Below are 21,968 nucleotides of genomic sequence, written 5' to 3'. Positions count from 1 at the left end.
CTCTTGTATCTTCTTCGCACTTCCCTTGCTCCAGGTTTAGGGGAGGTTAGTTATAAAGTCACAGGCATGCGGGGCCATTGTTGATGAGCTTGTGCAGTGGTTCTACATTTGTGATGTGGTTTCTCTTAGCCTGCAGGGTCAGAAATGACCCATTATATCTCTTTGTGGCACTGGACATGCAAGTGCCATCATGACTCAAGAATGTCATCGGTTCAGCAGCTCAGAGGGGCTGTTTGCTCTGTGGAATGTGGACAGAGAAAAGCCTCCTTGCCTTTGCTTCTCTACATGGGAGTGCATTGACTGCGGGGGCCTCTTCTTCCCTGACTCTGCCCCTTGCGATCCCCATTTGGGGATTAGGTTCATGCTGGCTTTGGCTGTATCTGGGTCATGCTGTCTTGGAACTGCTGTGGCTCCTTGGGAAGAAAATGAGCATCTGAGAAAGGAGAACTCAGCCTTTAGAAACGTCTCTATTGAGGAAAAGGAATCGGGGAAACAACCCTTCTGCAAGAAAGAAAATGGCCTTGGGTTCCCCTTTCCCAAGCCCAGCCTTAATTTGGACATATTTCACAGTGGACTTTTGAAGGGGTGACCGGTTCATACCAAGCTGCCTTAAATGCTTGGAGCAAAAGCCTATGGGGACTTGCAAATCAACCCCGGGAAGAGAAATTAGCTGCGTCTTGTCTCAGAACTCCCAAAGCCTGCTCCAAAATAAACACATAAGCTGTGCCGGCAGGGAAAGCCTGGCCCTTTTTTCTTCTTCATCTTAGAAACTCCATGTGTGCATTATTTTAAATAGGCGCCAGCACACGAGGCCCTTTTTAACAAGATTGAAAACAGATGGGGCCTTAGGCTGTTCAGTAGCTCTCAGAAACTGACATGGGAAGTGCTAAGCCATCTCGTGTCCAGGCGATGTTCATTTTCTTCTTGAAGCACAAGTGTGGCCAGGCCTCTCATTCCCAGGGAGCAGGAGTCTGCTTCCTACATCAGGTGTGTCTGCCAGGGGAAGGAAATATCTCCTTTCACTGCATTTACCCGTGTTTGCATTTACTTAACCCTTGGGCAGCCTGGGAGAAAAAAGTATTGTGCTAGCCTTGGAGGCTCCACGCTTCTGGAGCTGGAAGCATTAGGTTTTAACTTCCTTATTATAAATGGGATTATGACCCTTCACAGCTCATGGCTCTCCAAAGTCTCCCAATGTCACTCTGAGTAATAGCCAGAGTCCTTCCCATGACTATAGGCGCTTCATGGTTAGACTTCCCTGACTTTCTTCCTGCCTTTGTCTTTCTTGCTTACTCTGATCCAGCCACATTGGCCTTCTTGCGCTGTTCCTTAAAATCAAGCAACAGAAAACAAGTCTTGACGAGGATGTGGAGAAATTGGAACCCTTGTACATTGCTGGTAGGATTGTAAAATAATATAGCTGCTGTAGAAAACAGTATGGTGGTTCCTCGAAAAGTTAAACAGAATTACCATATGACCCAGCAATCCCATTTCTGGGTATATGCCCAAAAGAATTGAAAGCAGGCACTCAAACATGTTTGTAAATCCATGTTCATAGCAGCATTATTCACAAGAGCCAAGAGGCAGAAGTAACCCAAGTGTTCATTGGCAAATGAACGGGTAAACAAAATGTGGTATATCCATACAATGGAATATTATTCAGCCTTTAAGAGGAAGGAAATTCTGACATAGGCTACAACATGGACAAACATTGAAAACATTATTCTAAATAAAATAAGCCAGACATAAAAGGACAAATATTGTGATCCCACAATATATGAGGTACCTCAAATAGTCAGATTCATAGAGACAGAAAGTACAATAATGGTTACCAGGGGCTCTGGAGGATGACGAGTTACTATTTCATGGACACAAAGGTTTTGTTGGGGATGATGAAAACGTTCTGGGAATGGATGGATGGTGGTGGTGGTTGCACAACAGTGTGAATGTATTTAATGACACTGATTTATACACTTAAAAACAGTTAAAATGGTAAGTTTTACGTTGTGGGTATTTTACCACAATGAAGACAAACTTTAAAAAACTCAAGCAAGCACACCCTGTCTCAAGGCTTTTCTCTTTGCCTGGAACCCTCTTTCCTGATGTATCCACATGGCTCATTCAGGTTCTTCGCACAAATGTCACCTTCTCAGAGGTGCTTGGCCACCCTCTCTGACATGGCACCCCCCCATGCACACTTCTCAATCACTCTGTGTCGTGTCACCTGCTTAATTTTTCTTCACAGCATTTAGCACCCTGAGTGCTAACCCTGCTGGTCTTTCCAAAGTGTCCAGCACCAAGCCCAAGCTGCTGGAGGGCAGCAGGGCCTCCATGTCTGGGGTTCCAATCCAGCCAGATTTCCTGAGGCCTAAGCAGAGGGAGTGGCCAGTCCTCATCTTGGTGCAGGGCTTTACCCTGGTCCCCTGGATGTGCAGACTGGATTGAGTGGAGGGAAGGGGGGAGGGGAGACAGCTGGGAGGCAGCCCTGGGGAGAGGAGGTGACGCCCACGCTGTGGGTTGCAGCAGGTAGAAAAGGAAGGTTGAATGCTTTTTTCCTTCCTACAGTGCTGAAAATGGTGTTGGATGTGTACAATGAAAACTAAATAAAGGAAAGCATGTTAAGGTAGGCTAGAACATTTGTTCTTGTCATCACATTACAAGTTTCAATTTGGAAAAAAAAATCTACAGAAATTAAATTACATCAGTGTTGTTTAAGCTCCTTCAGGATCTCCCCTCCCATGGTGGTACAAGGTCGTGCCTGCTGCATCTCTAGCCTCATCCCACCCCAAGCAACTCCTCCCTAAGCTCCAGCCCCACAGTCACCTTCTCACCTTCAGTTTCGCACCCACCTGTGAAACAACTGCCAAACGTGGACTCTGCTTCTGCACCCCGATCTACAACCCATCCATCATCCATCTGGAGAAATGTGGGGAGACGTTCACACCTGCTTTGTTTAATCCTATAAACAAACACACTTTTCTGATCATTCAGCAGAATGGTGTTTAAACCTATGGAACCCAGCTCAACAATGAGAAGTAGATGTCAAGGGGACATGACCCATCATCCTTTTCTGTGTAGCTAAGCCGTGGTCTTAAAATCTCTGAACATTTGCCCGATCTGTCAGAGATAGCAAAAATTTGTTGCAGGTGGCAAAATTTGTTCCTAGGTCTCTCAACCTTACAAAAGCTCTAGAGATGAGAAGAGATGAGGCTCTGGTGGTCCCACCACTCTGTCCCCCCTTAAAGCTTCTTCCTCCTCCTCACACTCCTCCTTCCCCCCTCCTCCCCCTTCCCCCTTCTTCCCCCTTCTTCCCCCTTCTTCCCCCTCCTTCCCCCTTACCCTCTCTCTCCATTTTTCTCCCCCTCCCCCTCCTCTCCTCCTCCCTCTCCCTGTCTCCTTCAGTGAACACTCTTTCTATCCTCAGGACATTATCAAAAGCTCTCCCTACCCTTGAAGTTTTCCCTGGCAGAGGGAAAATGACAATGGATGTTTTACTTTGATTATCAGGTGCTGTTGCTTCTCGGGAATATGAACAGGAAGGAGTGACTGTCCAGGCAGAATTAGGGCATGCCTGGATCCTCTGGCCGCCAGCCACCAGAACCCTACCTTAACCCCTAACACATGTACTTCTAGGCTTTGGAGAACAAAACTTGGCCATTAAGAAATTCCTTAAAAATCAGGATGACACAACCACTGGTGCTTTTTCTCAAACTCAACTCCTTGACTTCTTGCATTACCAAACGTGATGATGATGATAATGATGATGAAGATGATGAATTGTTAGGTTCACTGACATTGGTAAAGATGATGTTGGTGATGAGGATGGTGATGGTGTTAACATCTTAGTGTCTCATGCAGAATAAAATCCTTACCACGATCTGTTCCATCGTCCCCTCTCTGACCTTGTCTCCTTCCACTCATGCCCTCACTAGCCCTGTTCCAGGCAGGGCTTCCTTGCTGTTCCTTGAACTCTGCACATTTGTTCCGGCCTCAGGGCCTTTGTGCTTGCTGTTCTTTCTGCCTAGAAAACCACCCTCCTTACTGGTATGGTCTCCCTCATTTTGCTCATATCACTGACCAAGTGCCACTTTTCCTGACCGCCTTCTGTTTTTCTTCTCCTGACACATTATTTATTGTTAATGGTCCATCTCCCCCCATTAGATACAAGTTCTATGATAACAGGGATTTTTGTCTGGTACTTTCACTGCTGTGTCATCAGAGAAAGTAACAGACACAGTAGTTGCTCAAAAATAAGTTGTTAAATGAATGAATTAATGGATGACTTGAGTTCAAGTTCCAGCTCTCTTGCTCAGTAGCTTTGTGATCTTGGCCAAGTCATTTGCTCTCTTTGTTTCTCAGTTTTCTCATCCGCTGATGGGAATGTTAATGCCTACCCTCGTATCAAGAGGTCATTGTAATGATCAAATTAAAGACTATAACTATCATAGCTAACATTGATTACTCACTTATTTTCACTTAGGCACCTTGCTGAGGGCTCCTAAATGGATTAATTCATCTAATGCTCACTACTGCCCTAGGAAGGTACCATTCTTAGCCTCGTTTACAGATGAGGGACTGAGGCATAGAAAGGCTAACTTGCCTAAAGTTGCACAGCAAGTTAGGGGTAAAGCTCAGATTCAAACTCATGTGGTTCAGTTCTAAAAACCGTTATATACCAAACACTTCGTAAACTGCAGATCAATGCTGTTGATTTTTTTAAAAATAATGTGGTAAACGCCAACTAATTTTGGATATTTCATTACTTGAACATTTAGGAATGTAGGTTTTATCATTTTATTTTTCTTCATTTTAATGTATATTTTGACATGTTTTTATGTTTTTTCTCTCCCTTCCCTGCCTTCTCCACACACACACACACGCACACGCGCGCACACGCGCGCACACACACACACACACACACACACACACACACACTGGACTATTATGATTTTCTGATGAGCGGAGGTGCCTTTGCATCTGCCTGTGTAGCTGGGGGTTTGGCATGGGAGGCGGGCAGTACTGCCAGGCAGCACTCGCTGACCCAATGACCAAGACCTTGGCTGAGATGCCCAGCGCTGCTTCTGCACAAGATTTCCTCCCCTGGAAGTGTCCACTGAATGAGTCTGCAGACTTTCAAAGTCTGCAAGGTGAGTCTGTACTGGTGGAAAAGAGCTCAGCCCCGAGATGCCAGCCAAGGAAGTCACTGAGCCCATCAGGCCCTCGGAGCTGGAAACACGGCCTCTGCTGGGAAACCGACAGGAAGCAGTTCTTGCTGAGAGCAGGCCTTGGGCCACCTGCCAAGTACTTGCCATCAACAGGGCAGTTAGAAGAAGCAAAGTGGTGAAGGAGGGGCCTGTAGGCTTCCCCAGCAGACACTGCATACTGACGTGGAGAAGACACTGGAAGATGTAAAAATGAGAGCTCTGCGATTTAGGACACGAGTCACCCCGAATAAGCCACTCGGTGCAATGTGAAGGGTGTCAGCCTGGGTTTGGATCTCAGGCTGCAACTTTGGACAAAGTCACTCTGCTTCCCTGGGCCTCACCTTTGGCATCTGCAAAATGAGCATCTGTTCATTCAGTGATATTTACAGAGCACCTGTTCTGTTTCCCCAGACACTGGTTTAGGTGCTGGGATAGAGCTCTGAGCAAAACAGACAAAATCCCTGCCCCCTGGAGCTTCTGTTCTAGTGAGAGAGATGGACAATTAAATATTTAATTAGGATGGACGGAAATATTTATGTCAGAGGGGGATGAATGCTGTGGGGGAAGATTAAGCAAGAAAACTGAGCTTGGAGCACAGCAGATGCTTTGTGGGGAGGTGTCACTGGGGGCGCCAGGGAGCAGAGGTGTGATGCCAGCTCTGGGAAGCAAGACTTAGAGGCTGGGGGATTGGAGGCTGGAGTTGCTCAGTGTGTTTGACAATGGAAAGGAGGCCAGCGTGGAAATGACAGAGTGAGTTCGAACTGGGGAGGACAGGGGATGGTGGGAGGCAGTGTCATGTAGGATCTCACGACCTGTGTAAAGCTTAGGTTTTCTGTATTTAGTACTGTTTTATTATTATTGCTGGTGTTTATGCTTTTAACGATTCTCTTAGACTCTATGAGACTCTGAAGGAACTTAAGTGAAGAAGATTACAGTACTTGCAGAATGCTGATTTTTTAAAAAGGAATTTGTTAATAGCACAGTTTCCTTCCCAAGAGTAAACATAACAATCTGTTAGGGATTAGGGTGGAATTTTGATGAAACTTGCTAGAGGACTTGAGAATGCCCTAATCCTACCTTGACAATCACCACCACCAGCCCTTTTCCAGGTTCCTAAGGCAGACAAAAACACAAGGAGGAAGAGCAAATAAGAGTTGAAATACCACTAAGTGTTAGCTGGCCTAGGCCCACCCGCCCGTGCAGGGGCACTTGCTGAAGCTGGCCTGAATCACCTCCAGACCAAAGCAGTGCAGCCTCTTGCCTGTCTTTAAAGCCAAAATCCCATTTATGGACGTCACTTACTAAATATGTATTACTAGTTAGTTCCGAGGTACAACAAACACAATTATAAAAAGAAAGAGCAGGCCAGCTGGGCCTCTTTGGAATCAGAGTTCACTGCTGCCAACTCATGGGAGAGAGAGTGGCTGAAAGAGAGATGGATGCTGAGGTTGGCCTCTCTGAGGAGCTGCAAAGCAGGAGAGAGGACGTTAACATGATGACCACTCAGATCAGCAGGCACTCAGCTACAGAGAAACAGAATGTGGAAGCCGGAATCACACACAATTGCCTGGCTTTTCAACCCAGCAATGACCCTGTCCACTGTTTAATGCAGCATTGTGATGTCCTGAGCACTAGGTTAACAGTTCCTCTTTATGAGGTGTAGTGAGAAAGGTTAGCGAATAGGTCAGAGGGTGAGAAGTTGTCCTAGCATTAGGACAGGTACTGGAGGCTGCCCACCTTCTGCTATCAGCTCAGTATCTGTGTATCTCTCTTGTCTCTTTCCTCTCCTGCAAGTTACAGAGGGTGTCTAAGGCCATGGAAAGGGGCACACTCTAAGGGCTTTAGGGTACAGTCTGGACCAGATAGGTCTTCACTAACTAACAGGAATTTCCAGTATCTTATCAGCCACCCTTGAATTCCAGAACAATCTGTCTGCCAGCATCTTGTCTTTCTCAGGAACTCTGGACAACAGCTCTTTTGTCAAAATCCTCCCTCCTTCAGTCAGGCTTCATGGTCAAGGCTGATAGCTGCTACCTCCACATTCCCACACATTTTTGGTTTCTTGTGTACATTCCAGTCACTCATCCAATTCCAAGTCCCAATTTCAGTTTCTTTCCCATTGATCTGTGGGCGAAATAGCATCCTTCAACTTATTATAATAATGATCATTGCAATCACCATTTTCTACTCTGTCAACAACATCATTATCATCACAAATGCAATTATTGGTAACTAAACATGAATACCCCTTGCTTTCAGTAATATTATCTGCTTGGCATCACATACTTGCCAGGTGCCAGTTCCAGAGAGAATCAGCGAAAGACCTTACAGGAAACTGAATGCGTTCCATCTTGTTTGTCTGTGTGTGTGTGTGTGTGCGCGCACGCACTCGTAGGTGTGTGTGCACGTCTTTTCTTGGAACTGGACATGTGTTTAATTATAAACAGGTGCTTATATTTCCTTCTGATCTACGGTGCTGTAGAAGAGATTTTGTTAATGGATATGATTCCAACCATATCTAGCACTGATAATAGAGCCTGGAACTTAGAAAGTACCATGTAAATATTTGTGGTTAAATATCTACCACTCCCCTACTCTGCATCCCTTAGTGTTTCCCAATGGTCTCCCAAAGATAACTACACCCTAATCCCTGGAACCTGTGAAAATGATACTCCAAAGGGAGTTGAAGATGTGATTACAATTAAGGACTTAAGATAGGAAGAGTATCTGTGATTATCCAAGTGGGCCAGTCTAACCACAGAAGCCCTTAAAAACGGAGAACTTTCTCTGGCTAGAGAGGGAGATGTGGCAGAAGGGAAGTCAGAAAATTTTGGAGAATGAGAAGGACTTGACATGCCATGACTAATTTGAAGATGGGGAGTGCAATGCGACAAGGAGTGCAGACAGCCTTAAGGAGCTGGGAGAGGCTCCCAGCTGACATCAGCAAGGAAGTAGGACCTCAGTCCTACAACTGCAAAGAGCTCAATTCTGCAAGCAACCTGATAGGCTTGGAAGCAGCTTCTTCCCAAAGCTTCCCAGTAAGAGCCCAGATGGCTGATACCTTGATTTTTGGCTTTGTGAAACCTGGAACAGAAATCAGCTGAACTAACATGGACTTCTGATGTATACAGCAGTGAGATAATACATTTGTGTTGTCTAAAATTGTTACATTTGTGGTAATTTGTTATGGCAGCAATAGACTACTAATACCCTATAGAGTGACATTCACATTCCTTCACAGGGAATTCAAAATCCTCAGAACTGGTCTCCCACCCACCTTTCTAGCTTTGTCCTATTGTATTCCTCCATATACTCCATGCCCCAGCTACAGAAGACATCTCACTACTCCATTGACCCGAGAACCCTGCGCTTTTGTTCATGGGAACTTAGATTGGGCCTTTTTCCTCCTCTCTGCCTGGAAACACCCTCCCCATTGCTATGGTCTAGTGGATCTGGCAATGGACAGAGTTTCAGAAGGAGAGTTATTTAGCATGTGTAGGTGCCCACCTATAAAATATAAAAACACTTTATTCTACAAGTATGTTTTCAATACCTCCTGTGTACCAGGAGCTGGCTATAAAGTGATGAACAACTTTCTAATAAAAATATGATTGCTTGGGGCTTCCCTGGTGGCGCAGTGGTTGAGAATCTGCCTGCCAATGCAGGGGACACGGGTTCGAGCCCTGGTCTGGGAAGATCCCACATGCCACGGAGCAACTGGGCCCGTGAGCCACAATTACTGAGCCTGCGCGTCTGGAGCCTGTGCTCCGCAACAAGAGAGGCCGCGATGGTGAGAGGCCCGCGCACCGCGATGAAGAGTGGTCCCCACTTGCCGCAACTAGAGAAAGCCCTCACACAGAAACGAAGACTCAACACAGTCATAAATAAATAAATAAATAAAAGAAAGTGAATTACAAAAAAAAAAAAAAATATGATTGCTTGGCATTTCTTTTTCATATGCTGTGATAATAGTATTTTCCTTCTGTGATCATTAGGAGACACTGGTTAAGAAAGAAAGAGAGATGAAAATGAAAGGGACCATAGATGTAATTGACTCAGTTGATTATAACTTTCATTTTGAAGATGAAGAGAATTAAAGTGGAGAGAGAATGAGGGGTTTGCCTAAGATCATACACGGGTCAGTGTTAAATCCAAAATTTAGCTCCCTGGACCCCAGACTTCAAGACCAATTTCTTTTCCACCATTCTTTCCTTCCTCCATGTATATGTTTACTAAAAGTCATAAACAGGAAAACTCAGATAGTCCAGCACTTTCAGGTATCATTGAGATCAATGTTGAAAACCTCCCACACCTGGTTTTAACAAGAGTAGCAAAATACAAAGACCATATATATGCCTGATTTTGTGAAAACCTATCTGTCTTTAATGGTGTCTGGAGGTAATATCCTGCAAACATATAACATGGCTATTTTCTTTCCTAAAACAGAATCTTGACAATCATAGTTATATGCAGCCTTCATATAACTTTAAAATCTCCCTACTAACAACAAATAGGTAAAAAATAATGCAGATAAGATAGTGGGCTCAAGCTTTCAACAAAGTACAATAGAAAGAAGCTAAAATAATAGAGGATGTTTAAGACTGTGCTGAAACTCACAAGTTCATTTAGAAAGCAAAGAAAAATTTGCAGGTGTAGGTAAGCATGGCAGTGGTGGAATGCCACAGTCACCATTCCGCAGTATAGGTGGAGACCCAAAGTAACAGAAGTGCTGGCTGCTTTGTTTATCATCCTCCCAGCTGGCAGATCACACTAACAAGCTGTTGAGAATTGTTTTCACTGTCAGGGAAGCTGAGGGGACTGAGCTCTTGATTTTTCTTTTTTTTTTTTTTTAACCTTTAAGAGAGGTGGGGCTTTCCCTGAGGAACTCTTTGAGAGGTCTGGCTGCAATGGTGGGTTGAAGTCTGAATTAGGGAATAGTACTGGAATATATTCTGTCTAGTCAGTTACATCACTATGGAAACATCCAATCAGTTTATTCAGAACAGAGCCTTTGAGGTTGTCTGGTTGCCCAGTGTCTGCGTGTATCTTGGAGTGGGTGAGTAGGAAGACTTTTTATCTGATCAGCAGGTTGAGGGGATAAGAGGTATGTGGTCATTCTGCCTTGTCTTTGGACCTGTTATCACTGGGTACTATTTGGGTTGCTTCCTTCTCAGAATATTATACTATCTGATGTCAAGACACTGTCAGGCTACAGTAACTGAAACAACTTGAGACAGATGTAAGGATAAACAAATAGATCAATAGAATAGAAGAGAGAATTTGTAAATAGACTGCCACATACGAAGTGACTTGATGTTTGGCAAAGGCATCAGTGCAATTCTATTAAGGAAGGTTGGTCTTTTTAATAAATAGTGCCAAGTTATTTGAATAACCGTATGGAAAAACTTAACCTACCTTACATCTTATGCAAAAAATTAATTATAGATGGATTATAGACCTCAATGTGAAATATAAAACAATAAAGCTTCACATGACCTTGGGATAAGCAAAACATTTTTAAACTAAATACAATAAGAACACTAACTTAAAAGTTATTAAAATTGTCTTCTGTATTTATATAAACTCTTCATTTTAAAAATTATGAAAGTTAGAAGATGAGCCACAGACTAGAAGAAGATATTTGCAAATGGTTGTATCTAACAAAGAATGTGTCCAGAATATATTTTACATACTAATAAGAAAAGTGCAAACAAAAAATAAAAATATGAACAAAAGATTTGAACAGGCATTTAATCAAAGAGATTATCTAAATTGCTCATTAGCACTTGACAAGGTGCTCAATATCACTATCAGAGAAATGCAAATTAAAACTACAATGTGCTACCACTAAACACCCATCAGAATAGCTAAAATTTAAAACACTAACAATACCAAGTGTTAAAGAGGACATGGAACAACTATAATTCTCATAATCCTAATAGGTGTTTAAATTGATGAAACTACCTTGGGAAATTCTTCAGTGATATTTTCTAAAGCTAAATATATGCCTATCCTATGACCCAGCAATTTCACTCCTAGGTATATACCCAAAAGAAATGAGTGTGTGTGTCCACCAAAAGAGATGTACAAGAATGTGCAAAACAACTTTTTTCTTAATAGCCAATGACTAGAAATAGTCCGAGTGTCCATCATCAGCAGAACAGGTAAACGTATTATTGTATACTCAGACAATGAAACACTACACAGAAATAAAATGATTTCATCTAACCCCAACATCATGGATGAATCACACAGATATAATGATGAGTGAAAAAGGCAAATACCAAAGAGTACATACTGTGAGATTCATTTATATGAAGTTCAAGAACTTGCAAAACTAAGCTATGGAAATAGAAGACATTCAGGTGGTAGCACCATATGGTGCGAGAGTTGGTATCAGCTATAATGAGGTTGAGGGAGCACCCAGGGAGGCTGGAAATTTTCTCCGTCTTCATCTTGATATTGATTATACAAGTACAAATCAATTAAAATCCATCAAGCTCTAAACTTAAAATTTGTGAACTTTAATTTAGCTATCCCTCTTTTTTTTTTTTGAGGCATTCTTCTAAGGTTCACAATATCTTTAATTTATCAAGATCTGTCTTTAAATAACATTATACCACTTTACAAACACTGTAAGAACCTTTTAACGGTACATTTCCATTTCCATCTTTGTGTTCTTCTTGTTACACTTTCTACTTCAACACGTGTCATAAACTCCCATAATACATACTATTGTTTTGCAGTCAATTATGTGCCCTCAGAAGCAGAGAACTACACTGAAGCAAAAGGAACAGACTTCCTTTTGAGTCCTGGAGTATTTACAAATGCACTTTTTATGGAAGAATGTAAAGTGAAAGTGAGGTGCCTACAGGCATGGCAGACTGTGACAACTTGACCCTAATTCAAATTAAGAAGACTTTGAAGAAAAAAGTCATCAGAGAAGTTAGAAATACAAACAAGAAAGTATAAGTGGTCCAAATGAGTATAATTTCCTCTGGAATAAATTTGATTTCAGAAATATTTTTTAAGTTGATTATTTTTTATAGACATTTTAAAACAGAAAAAATATTTCATATTTATCCATTTAGTTACCATATGCAGAGTTCTTCATTTTGTGTCAATACAGATTTCCGTCTAGTATTATTTTCCTTCTGCCTGAAAAGCTTCCTTTAACATTTCTTAGACTTGCAATAAATTCTCTCAACTTTTATTTGCCTGAAAAAGTTTTTAGCATGCCTTGATTTTTTTTAAATGTACTTTGCTGGATATAAAATTCTAGGTTGACATTTTTTTTTTTCTCTCAGTACTTTAAAGAAGCTGTCCCCACTGTCTTTTAGTTTAATGTTTTCTGACGAGACATTGGCTGTCTTTCTTATCTTTGCTTCTCTTTATATAAAGTGTACTTTCCCCCTCTGATTGCTTTGAAGATTTTCTCTTCATCACTGGTTTGTTAGTAAGCTGATCATTATGTGCCTTGGTAGGATTTTCTTTATGTTTCTTCTGCTTGGGATTCATTGAATTTCTTGGGTCTGTGGGTTTATAGTTTTCATCAAATTTGGAAAAATTTTGGCCATTTTTCTTTAAATATTTCCTCACCCTAACCCTTTAAAAACCTTATGATCTTACCTTTTTTTCCTTCTAGAACTTCAGTTACACATATATTAAACTGTTTGATATTGTCCTGTAGCTCACTGAGGTTCTTTTTTTTTTTTTTCTCCAGTATTTTTGTGCTTGGGCTTCATTTTGTACAAGTGTATATTGCTTTCTCTTCAAGCTCACTCATATTTTCTTCTGTTTAGTCTAATCTGATATTAATCCCATACAGTACATTTTATGTTTAAGATATTATACTTTTAATCTATGAAATTTCTGTTTTTTCCATTTTTAAGTTTTACATTTCTCTCTTTATCATGTTGAAGTTTTCCTCTACCTTCTTGAGAATGTGGAGCATATTTATAATAGTTGTTTTAACTTCCATTTCTGCTCTTTCCATCATCTCTCGTTTCTGGATCTTTTCTTGATTTCTCCTTAATATGGTTCATATTTTCCTGCTTCCTTGCATGTCTGGTAATTTATGATTGAATTTCATAAATTTTACAATGTATATTTAACATGTTGGGTGTTGGATTTTGTTGTATTCCTATAAGTAGTGTTGTACTTTGTTTTGGGATGCAGTTAAATTACTTGGCATAAGTTTGATCCCTTCAGGGCATGCCTTTAAAACTTTTCTTAGGACAGATCTAGATAGAGTGATTAATCATCCCAGTCTGCCTGGGACAAAGGAGTTTCCCAGGACGTGGAACTTTCAGTTAAAGACTGAGACTGAAGGGGCTTCTGAAAAGTGGGACTTTTGGTTTTAAAGTTGGGAAAGCTCCAAGTAAACTAGTACAAATTTGTCATCTTAGATCCACAGCATGCTTCAGTCCAGGGCTAATTTAGCCCTACTAGTAAATTTTTGAGAACTCTACTCGTATTACAAGGTCTTTACACTTTGACTGGTGAGAACATGAACTATCTGCAGCCCTGTCTGTGTTCTGGAGTGTTGAGTCTACTGTTTTCTGATAGTTCTATCATTGGCCCTGAGTAGTTTCCTTCATGCATGCTCAGATCAGTGCTCAGCCAAAGACTTACAGATCTGCCTGGAGGTCTTTTTCTGGGCAATTGTATCTTTCCTTTGCCCTGCACTGCAAATTCTAGCCGCCTCAGCATCCCTGAATTCTAACCTCTGACTCTTAGTGAGACTTCTGGGCACTGGTTGCATTCTCCCAGGCCTGGGAATTGCCTCCAGGCAGTCAGCTAGGGCAATCACAGGGGTAATTTCATGTGTTTCCTTTCTGCAGGGGTCACAGTCCTGCAATGCCTGTTGTTCAATGTCTGAAAATTATTACTTAATATAGTTTGTCTGGCTTTCTAAGTTTAAGATGAGAGTGTAAATATAATCCCTGTTACTCCATTGTGGCCATTAAGCAGAAGTCCTTACTCTATATTTTATGCCTTAATATGTTGAAAATTGTTTATGTTATAAATATTTGAAGGGGTTGCTCTTTTTCTGGTTATACCATTTTTTTATGCATTCAGTTTACTCTCACTAAGACAATTAAATATTTGAACATAATAATGATAGCTGTTTACAGAGATCCTCCTCCTGTGTATGTTTCAGCCCTGTGCTAGATGCTTCATATACACTATCTTGAATCTTTACCAAAAAATTTAAAGGTAGATACTACTGATATCATTGCCTCCATTTTAGAGATGTCAAAAGTGAGATTCAAAGCAGTTAGTAACTTGACCAAACACATCAGCTAATATCTTGAACAGTTATATTTAAATGTAGTTTCTTTGAAAATTATCTATACCACAATGCCTAATGTGTAGTATTTAAAGAGACGTTACATTAAAAATAGTTGGGGCCAAAATGTTTTGAGGTCAAAAGGTTAACTTATGCAGAAAATTTAAGTGACTCTGATAGTAGTGTTTTACAATGTATTACTGTATGTGTGTGTGAGAGAGAGGGGGAGAGAGAGAGAGAGAATGCATGTGTGTATTTATATGCATTTAATTATGTGTTTGGTGAAGTGGATAAAGGAGCCTTACCTAAACCAGTTGACCTTCTTTGAACCCTGACGCCTTTGCATGCAATAGTAAAGTTGGAGCCAATTTCCAAAATTATTGTATTACTTTTCTAGGATTGTTGTAACAAATTACCACAAACCTGGTGGCTTAAAACAATAGAAATTTATCCTCTCAGCGTTCTGGAGGCCAGAAATCTGGAATCAAGGTGTCAGCAGATCTGCACTCCTTCTGAAGGCTCTAAGGGAGGATTCTTCCTTTCCTCTTCCAGCTTTAAGTTACTCCTGTTGTTCCTTGGTTTTTGACAGTGTGACTCCAATCTCTGCCTCTGTCTTCACACAGCCTTCTTTCCTGTGGCCCTCTGTCACCCCTTCTCTTCTTTTGTAAGGACATCTCATTATATTTAGGGCTCACCCTAATCCAGGATGATCATCTCATTTGAGAGCCTTAATTATATTTGCAAAGACCCTATTTCCACACAGGGTCACATTCACAGGTATCAAGGGTTGGGACTTGGACATATCTTTTAGGGGATACAATTCAACCCACTACAGTTTCTACGAGAGCTTTCAGGGTCTTCAAAATTGGCTGGTCTTTGGGATTCTACCAGGGGAGTCATCATGCTAACCTGAATGAGAGATGGTTGGATACTTCTGTGTTCATTCCCGTGGTTGTTGAAGTTTTTAGAAAGTTAAATGCAAGAGGTGCACTTTCTTTGCTACCCCGACTCTCTGTGCCTGACCCAGCAGAGGCTTGCTGCCCTATAACCCAGGCATCTACCTTCTGTAATTACTCATAAACCATGACCAGGAAACAATTGTAGACACCCAGATCTGAACAAGGTGAACTACTGACTGGTATGTACAAGCCTGAGGGTGTCTTCTGTCGAGGTATTTGCCCTTCCATTTGGGCAGCAAGACAGCCCCTGGGTCTTTGCCATCTATGAGTTAGAAATTCTACCATCCAAGATTCTGATTCACTCCCTTTTTTCATATACTTGGTGCCCAGCTATTCTGTGTTGCAACTTTCTTCTAATTTCTTTTGCTTCACGCACAGAAGCAACAACTTTTCGTGCTAATTCTTCTTCATAATCTCACAAATGAAGTATCTGAAACATGATGGGACTGAATTTTTAAGGCATTAGATTTAATAACTAGGTCATTACGACTGTTAACCAACCTGACCTCATTAACAGGGCTTTTTGCTTTTCACCTTGCCACAGCATAATGAGGTTATTAATTAGAGCAAGAAACACAAGCACTCTGGGTTTGCTTTAAAGCCATCTGGGGAGATGGCTAGGTCTTCGGTCATAATTCCTGGTAAATGATTCCAAGGGGATACAGTTAAATCACCATGAAATGATATTTCCCTTCAATGTAAACTTGTTTTTCTCTTTAAGTGGTTTATTTTTAGGTCCCTAAAATTCCCAGTGGTAGTCCACCTGATATCTTATTCAGCTAAACAGTGAGGACAGTGGGGTGCAGCAGTTAAAAGCACAGGCTGGAGCCAGACCTCCTGGGGCTAAATCCTGGCTCTGCTACCTACTGTGTGACAGTGTGCAAGTTATTTGATCTCTCTCTGCCTCGGTTTTTCATCTGGACAAGTATGAGGATTAAATGAATTCGTACGTATAAAATGCTTAGGACAGTACCTGGAACATAGTGAGTGTTTCATGTATGTGAGCAGTTATTTTTGTTCATTGAATTCAAAGAAATAGCTTTTGGCTTCTGTGTAAGTCAGTCTAGTACTATGCATTTTCTAGGATGGGGTTACAGGTTGAATTGTGTTTCCCTAAAATTCCTATGTTGAAGTCCTAACCCCTAGTACCTCAGAATGTGACCTTTTTTGGACATAGGTATTTGGAGATAGGACATTTACAGAGGTAATCAAGTTAAAGTGAGGTCCTAATCCAGTATGACTGGTAAAAGGGATACAGAGACACACATAGAGGAAAAACATTGTAATGAGAGATAGGGAGAAGATGGCCATCTGCAAACCAAGGAGAGAGGCCTGGAACAGAGCCTTCCTGCACAGCCCTCAGAAAGAACCAACCCTGCCCACACCTTGATTTTGGACTTCTAGCCTCCGCAACTGTGAGAAGACAGAGTTTTCTGTGTTTAAGCCACCTAGTGGTGGTACTTTGTTATGGCAACCCTAGGAAACAGACGGTTATAACATCAAATCGCTATTCCCAGGGAGCATATAATCTGGTAGGACGGATATGTTCCACAGGAATAGCAACAGAGATTTGCTAAAGCTTGCTCAAACAAATAAGCCAACAAAAAGATGGACTTATAAGGATACAGAAGTGTCTAATAAAATACAACTGCAGGATTGTAGCTGGCACAGAAACATCAAGAATACTCCCTATACTCTTGCCTCTGCCCCTCTCTTGGTGACCATGAAGTTTCTTCCATGCCCACCTCCTATCTCTCTCTCCCCACCGCCCCCCCCACTGGAGTTAGAGTTGCTTCTTCCACCTTCAAGGAGGTAGAAATTAGTAGCGATGCAACTTTGGACATGTCACTATGTCTCTCTGCACCTCAGCTTCCTCATCTTTCAAAAAGGGAGATAAAAAATATTACTAATTTCCTATGTTTCAGGTGAGGTTTAAGTGTGTATTTGGCACATATAAGTACCCAATAAATGTTACAAGTTATTGGCATCACTAGTATTTGATGAATCCTTATTGTTTTGCTTTCTCTTTCAGGCTGAATTCTCAGAGTTGAATCTAGCTGCCTATGTTACTGGGGGCTGTATGGTGGACATGCAGGTTGTGAGAAATGGGACCAAGGTTGTGAGGTAAGGCGGACTGAGGTACAGAAAACCTTCATTTGAGAGGTGTGTATGGGGTATCTCCCTTAGCCAACCCCTTTGTCTATTGCCTACAACCTAACTCCTCTACTACACGTGCTTTCATGTACGGAATGTCTGCTTCCAGAGAGTTTTAGGTATTATTGCATAGGAATGACTAGTGGCACAAACAATATGGGAAAGCAACTGAGTATCCTGGAATGAGCCCTGGGCTTGGAGAAAGAATACTTGGGTTCCATTTCTGACTTTATGGCTCTATTCGGGAATATTATTTAGTCTCTCTTGCCCTCTGATTCTCATCTGCAGCATGATGATAGTGAACACGGAAGTAGAAGGCATGTATGTGAGAATACCCTATTAATTCTAAAGTGCTGTACAAATGTTAAGAGTTTATTAGAATAGGCTGCATCCCGCTTCCCGCAGTAGAACAGAATAAATGTTCAGAGACTCCCCTCCCAGGACATCACACCTAAAAGTACTAGATATAATATTCCCCCCCCAAATCTGTTTATAATATAAACAGCTGAACTGGAGGGGAAGTGAGGGAATTCTTCAGAAGACCAGAAATGTCAAAAAAGTATAAATCTGCAGGAGAGGTAAATAGTATATTAAAATATTTCTATCTAGTTAAGTACCCAAAGAATGGTACAGACTAGGTCCTATGAGGGTTTAGGTGGGGAAGAAATAGAATTCAGATTTGGGGAAGTAGAGACAACAGGAAGAAATTTGAGGAAAAGGTGGCATTTGTTCTGAGCCTTGTCAGATGGTAGAATATGGGCATTCTATGTGTTTTAAGAATAGGAAACAGTCTTTGTACAAACCAACAAGCATAAAAAAGGAGTATGTTTGGGAAATTATGATAATTTTACTAAATCAGCCATCATTTACTGAGTACCTGCCATTCGCCAATGAAAACATTACATGGCTTCCTATTTCCAATAATGGTAGACCAACTGTAGGTTATCTGAAAACAACTTAAAAACTGGTTTTAAATAACGATAATCTTCAAAGCCATCAAAGAGTTGACATGACAGTAAGGACTTACCAGGAAGAGAATGATAGGGAAATGGAAATCCAGAGAGATAAATGAGTACAAAAGCTTCATTTTTCCTGAGAGTATTGCTATGTCTAGCAAATTTGAAAATTGGTTTTGATAGCCTAGCAGGGGCAAGGGAGAAAGAAAGAAATACACAGGTTTTCTCAAGGTATAATGGTAGACCCTACCCAAAATAAGCTGAGACCTCAAAGGACTACATCTCAAGGTGAATGTGAACTGTAGGTAGATGAGCCCTCACAAGTCACTGCAGCTTGAATTGCACTTTGATTGGCCTTCCAGGGAACCTCAAGCATTAAATTTAGTATATGGTAATCCCAGACATGCCAGAAGTAAAAGCAAATCCTGTGTAGTGGAAGGCACTTTCATCCTAGGCTTCGAATAATTATTCAGATAATTTTTTGTATAATAGCTAGCACATAGTCAAAAATAACCAGGCATAGACATTATGAATGAGAAGAAACAGGAAATATAGATAGCAGAAAGATACCCTCAAAAACACACATTCTTAAAAGAAAAAAATCATACATATTAAGTTGAAAAAAATCAGGTTGGAAGATATCTGCAAGGAATAGGAAACTATAAAAAATGGCACAACCAGTTTTATTAAAACCAAACAGAACTCCTAGAAATGAAAACTACAATAACCAAAATTATTGAAAGTGTTGTGTTTAATGGCATATTAGACACCATTGAAAAGGTGTTAATGAAATGAAAGGTAGAGCCAAAGAAATTATCCCAAATGAAGCACAAAGAGAAAAAAGACTGGAAATGCAGAAGAGATGGTTAGATCTCCTGAGAAGGTCTAACATTCATTTAGCCAGAGTTTCATAAAGGGAGGGAAAAGAGAATGGAGCAGAGGCAGTAAAATAAGAAATGATAGCTGAGAATCTTTCAGGAAGATAACCAAACTACCAACATCAGAAGCTCAACAAATTTAAAGCAGGATTACTAAAAAGAATTCTACCAAAACACAATAGTTTAAGTGCAGAAAGATAAAGAAAAATAAGAAGTAGCCAAGGGAAAAAGGCAGATTACTTGATTGGAGTAACAGACTGACAGTTGGCTCTCAGGCAGCAGGGGTGGGAAGATATCTTCAGTGTGCTGAAAGAAAATAATTGTCATCCTCAGGGAAATGTATTTTATGAAAGAAGGCAAAATAAAAACATTTATAAAGATAAGACCTCACTAAGGGAAATTGTAAAGTATGTACTTTAGGCAAAAAGGAAATGATCTCAGAATAACATAGAGCAGCAAGAATACATGAAGAGCAAAGAAAGTGGAAATGCTAATAAACATTGTCTTCAAAAAACAATTAATATAATGACATCTTATGGATTTTTAAAATATATGACGGATTCAAATAAACCACAGTAAGTGAGTAGAGGCTGGGGCTAAATAGAATTAAGGTGTTCTGAGGGCCTTGTATTGTCAGGGTGGAAAGTTAAGTATTGATTAATAATAGGCTTTGAAAAATTAAAGATGAAAATTAAAGAATTAAAGAATAAGTAAAGGTAATCTCTATGATAATTACTAAAAAAATAGAAACAGAATGTAGTACTTAAAAACGACGAGAGGGGCTTCCCTGGTGGCGCAGTGGTTAGGAATCCAGCTGCTAATGCAGAGGATACAGGTTCGAGCCCTGGTCCGGGAAGATCCCATGTGCCGTGGAGCAACTAAGCCCGGGCACCGCAACTACTGAGCCTGTGCTCTAGAGCCCACATGCCACAACTACTGAAGCCCCTGCGCCTAGAGCCCGTGCTCCGCAAGAAGAGAAGCCACCGCAATGAGAAACCCGCGCACCGTGACAAAGAGTAGCCCCCGCTTACTGCAACTAGAAAAAGCCCACACGCAGCAACGGAGACCCAGCGCAGCCATAAATAAATAAATAAATAAATAAATAAAAATTTAAAAATAAATAAATAAAAAACAGTGAGAGAGAAAAATAGAAATAATAAAAGAAAACAAGAAAGGAGAGAAAAACCGATGTTGAACAGGTGTTATAAATAACACAGAATGATACGTTTAGATCCATATATATCAACAGGCTGGTATTCTGAATAGTGTGTACACCAATACTGGTTATTAAAATATTGAAATTTTTCTATACAAATTGATAAATAGCCTCTGACCTGAGCCCACTGAATGCCTTCAGCCACCCTTACTTACCCCATGGTTAGGCATGGCCATTGGACTACTCTTTTGTCCCCCAGTTCACCACACTCCTGTCCCCCATCCCATATCCTTGTTTCTCCCATGGTCAGAGGATGCCCAGACGTTGCAGGGGAGATACACCCTTGGAAGCAGTAGTTGAACCCCAGAGAGCAAATGCCTGGTTCCCTTTGTCCCTTCAAGGCTGTTTGCCTGTGAGTCCCCTAGAGTTGCCATCTCATGGTCACTTGTGAGAACTGCAACTTTCTCAAAGTACCCTACAAGTGGCTAAATATTTTTATCACCAGTATATATGAGTAATTATATTAAATGTAAATGAACTAAATGCTCAATTTATAGAGCCTCTACAGCAAGATTGTCAGAGTAGTTTTGTTGTTGTTGTTGTTGTTTTTGGCTGTGTTGCTTGTGAGATCTTAGTTCCCCGACCGGGGATTGAACCTGGCCCATGGCAGTGAAAGCCCGGAATCCTAACCACTAGGCCACTGGGAACTCCCCCAGAGTAGATTTCTTTAAAATACAACTATATTCCATTCAGGAGATTCATCTAAAGCATAAGGCTATAGAATGTTTGAAAGTTAAAAGATGGAAATAAATATATACATTAAATAAACATATAAGTTAAATATTAAATAAGTTATAAATAAATATATATATACATACGTACTTATACACACCATGTAACAACTGGGCAAAAGAAAGCTAGCCAATATAGTTGTATTAATATCAGGGGGAAAAATAGACTTCCAGGTGAAAAGCATTACCAGGGAAAAGGAAGTAACCCATTAGGATAAAGGAGTCATTGACCAAGAAGAGATAATAATTTTAAATTTATAGGGCTCAAAAAAAGTGCCTCAAAATTTACTTCAAAAATTGGCAAAACTACAAGGAGAGATGAACAAGTCTGCCATCATGGGAGATTTTGAGAATGGTGCTACATATATACATTTATTTACTTCTCACAGCAGCCTCATTATGCACATAAAAACTGTAAAAAACATAAAATTCAACATTTAGGAATCTGTGTATGTTCATATTTGTGATTATTTGTCTTATGTCTTGTTTCCCTGTCTGGGAAAGGGACTGGATCATCTTCTTTGTAATATGTAGAAATGAGAGCATCTATTCCATTAATCCCCAAATTTGGCTGCAGA

The 21,968-nt window shown here is 40.8% G+C and overlaps 1 protein-coding gene across 2 annotated transcripts in view; it reads left to right on the top strand.

Moving 5' to 3' along the window:
- SYN3 (synapsin III) overlaps nucleotides 1-21,968 on the top strand; it is a 447,953-nt gene that overhangs the window by 74,146 nt on the left and 351,839 nt on the right. For both annotated transcript variants that reach the window (XR_009505225.1, XM_059934822.1), the window contains exon 4: nucleotides 17,488-17,579. Coding sequence is in view for 1 of the 2 variants with exons in the window: in XM_059934822.1 (XP_059790805.1) it covers nucleotides 17,488-17,579 (92 nt within the window). In the remaining variant the exon portion in view is untranslated. The remainder of the gene's footprint in view (nucleotides 1-17,487; nucleotides 17,580-21,968) is intronic.

Source organism: Balaenoptera ricei, chromosome 10, assembly GCF_028023285.1.
Source record: "Balaenoptera ricei isolate mBalRic1 chromosome 10, mBalRic1.hap2, whole genome shotgun sequence".
NCBI lineage: Eukaryota > Metazoa > Chordata > Mammalia > Artiodactyla > Balaenopteridae > Balaenoptera > Balaenoptera ricei.
The sequence above is the reverse complement of the archived record's forward strand: the minus strand, read 5'-3'. Positions and strand labels throughout refer to the sequence as shown.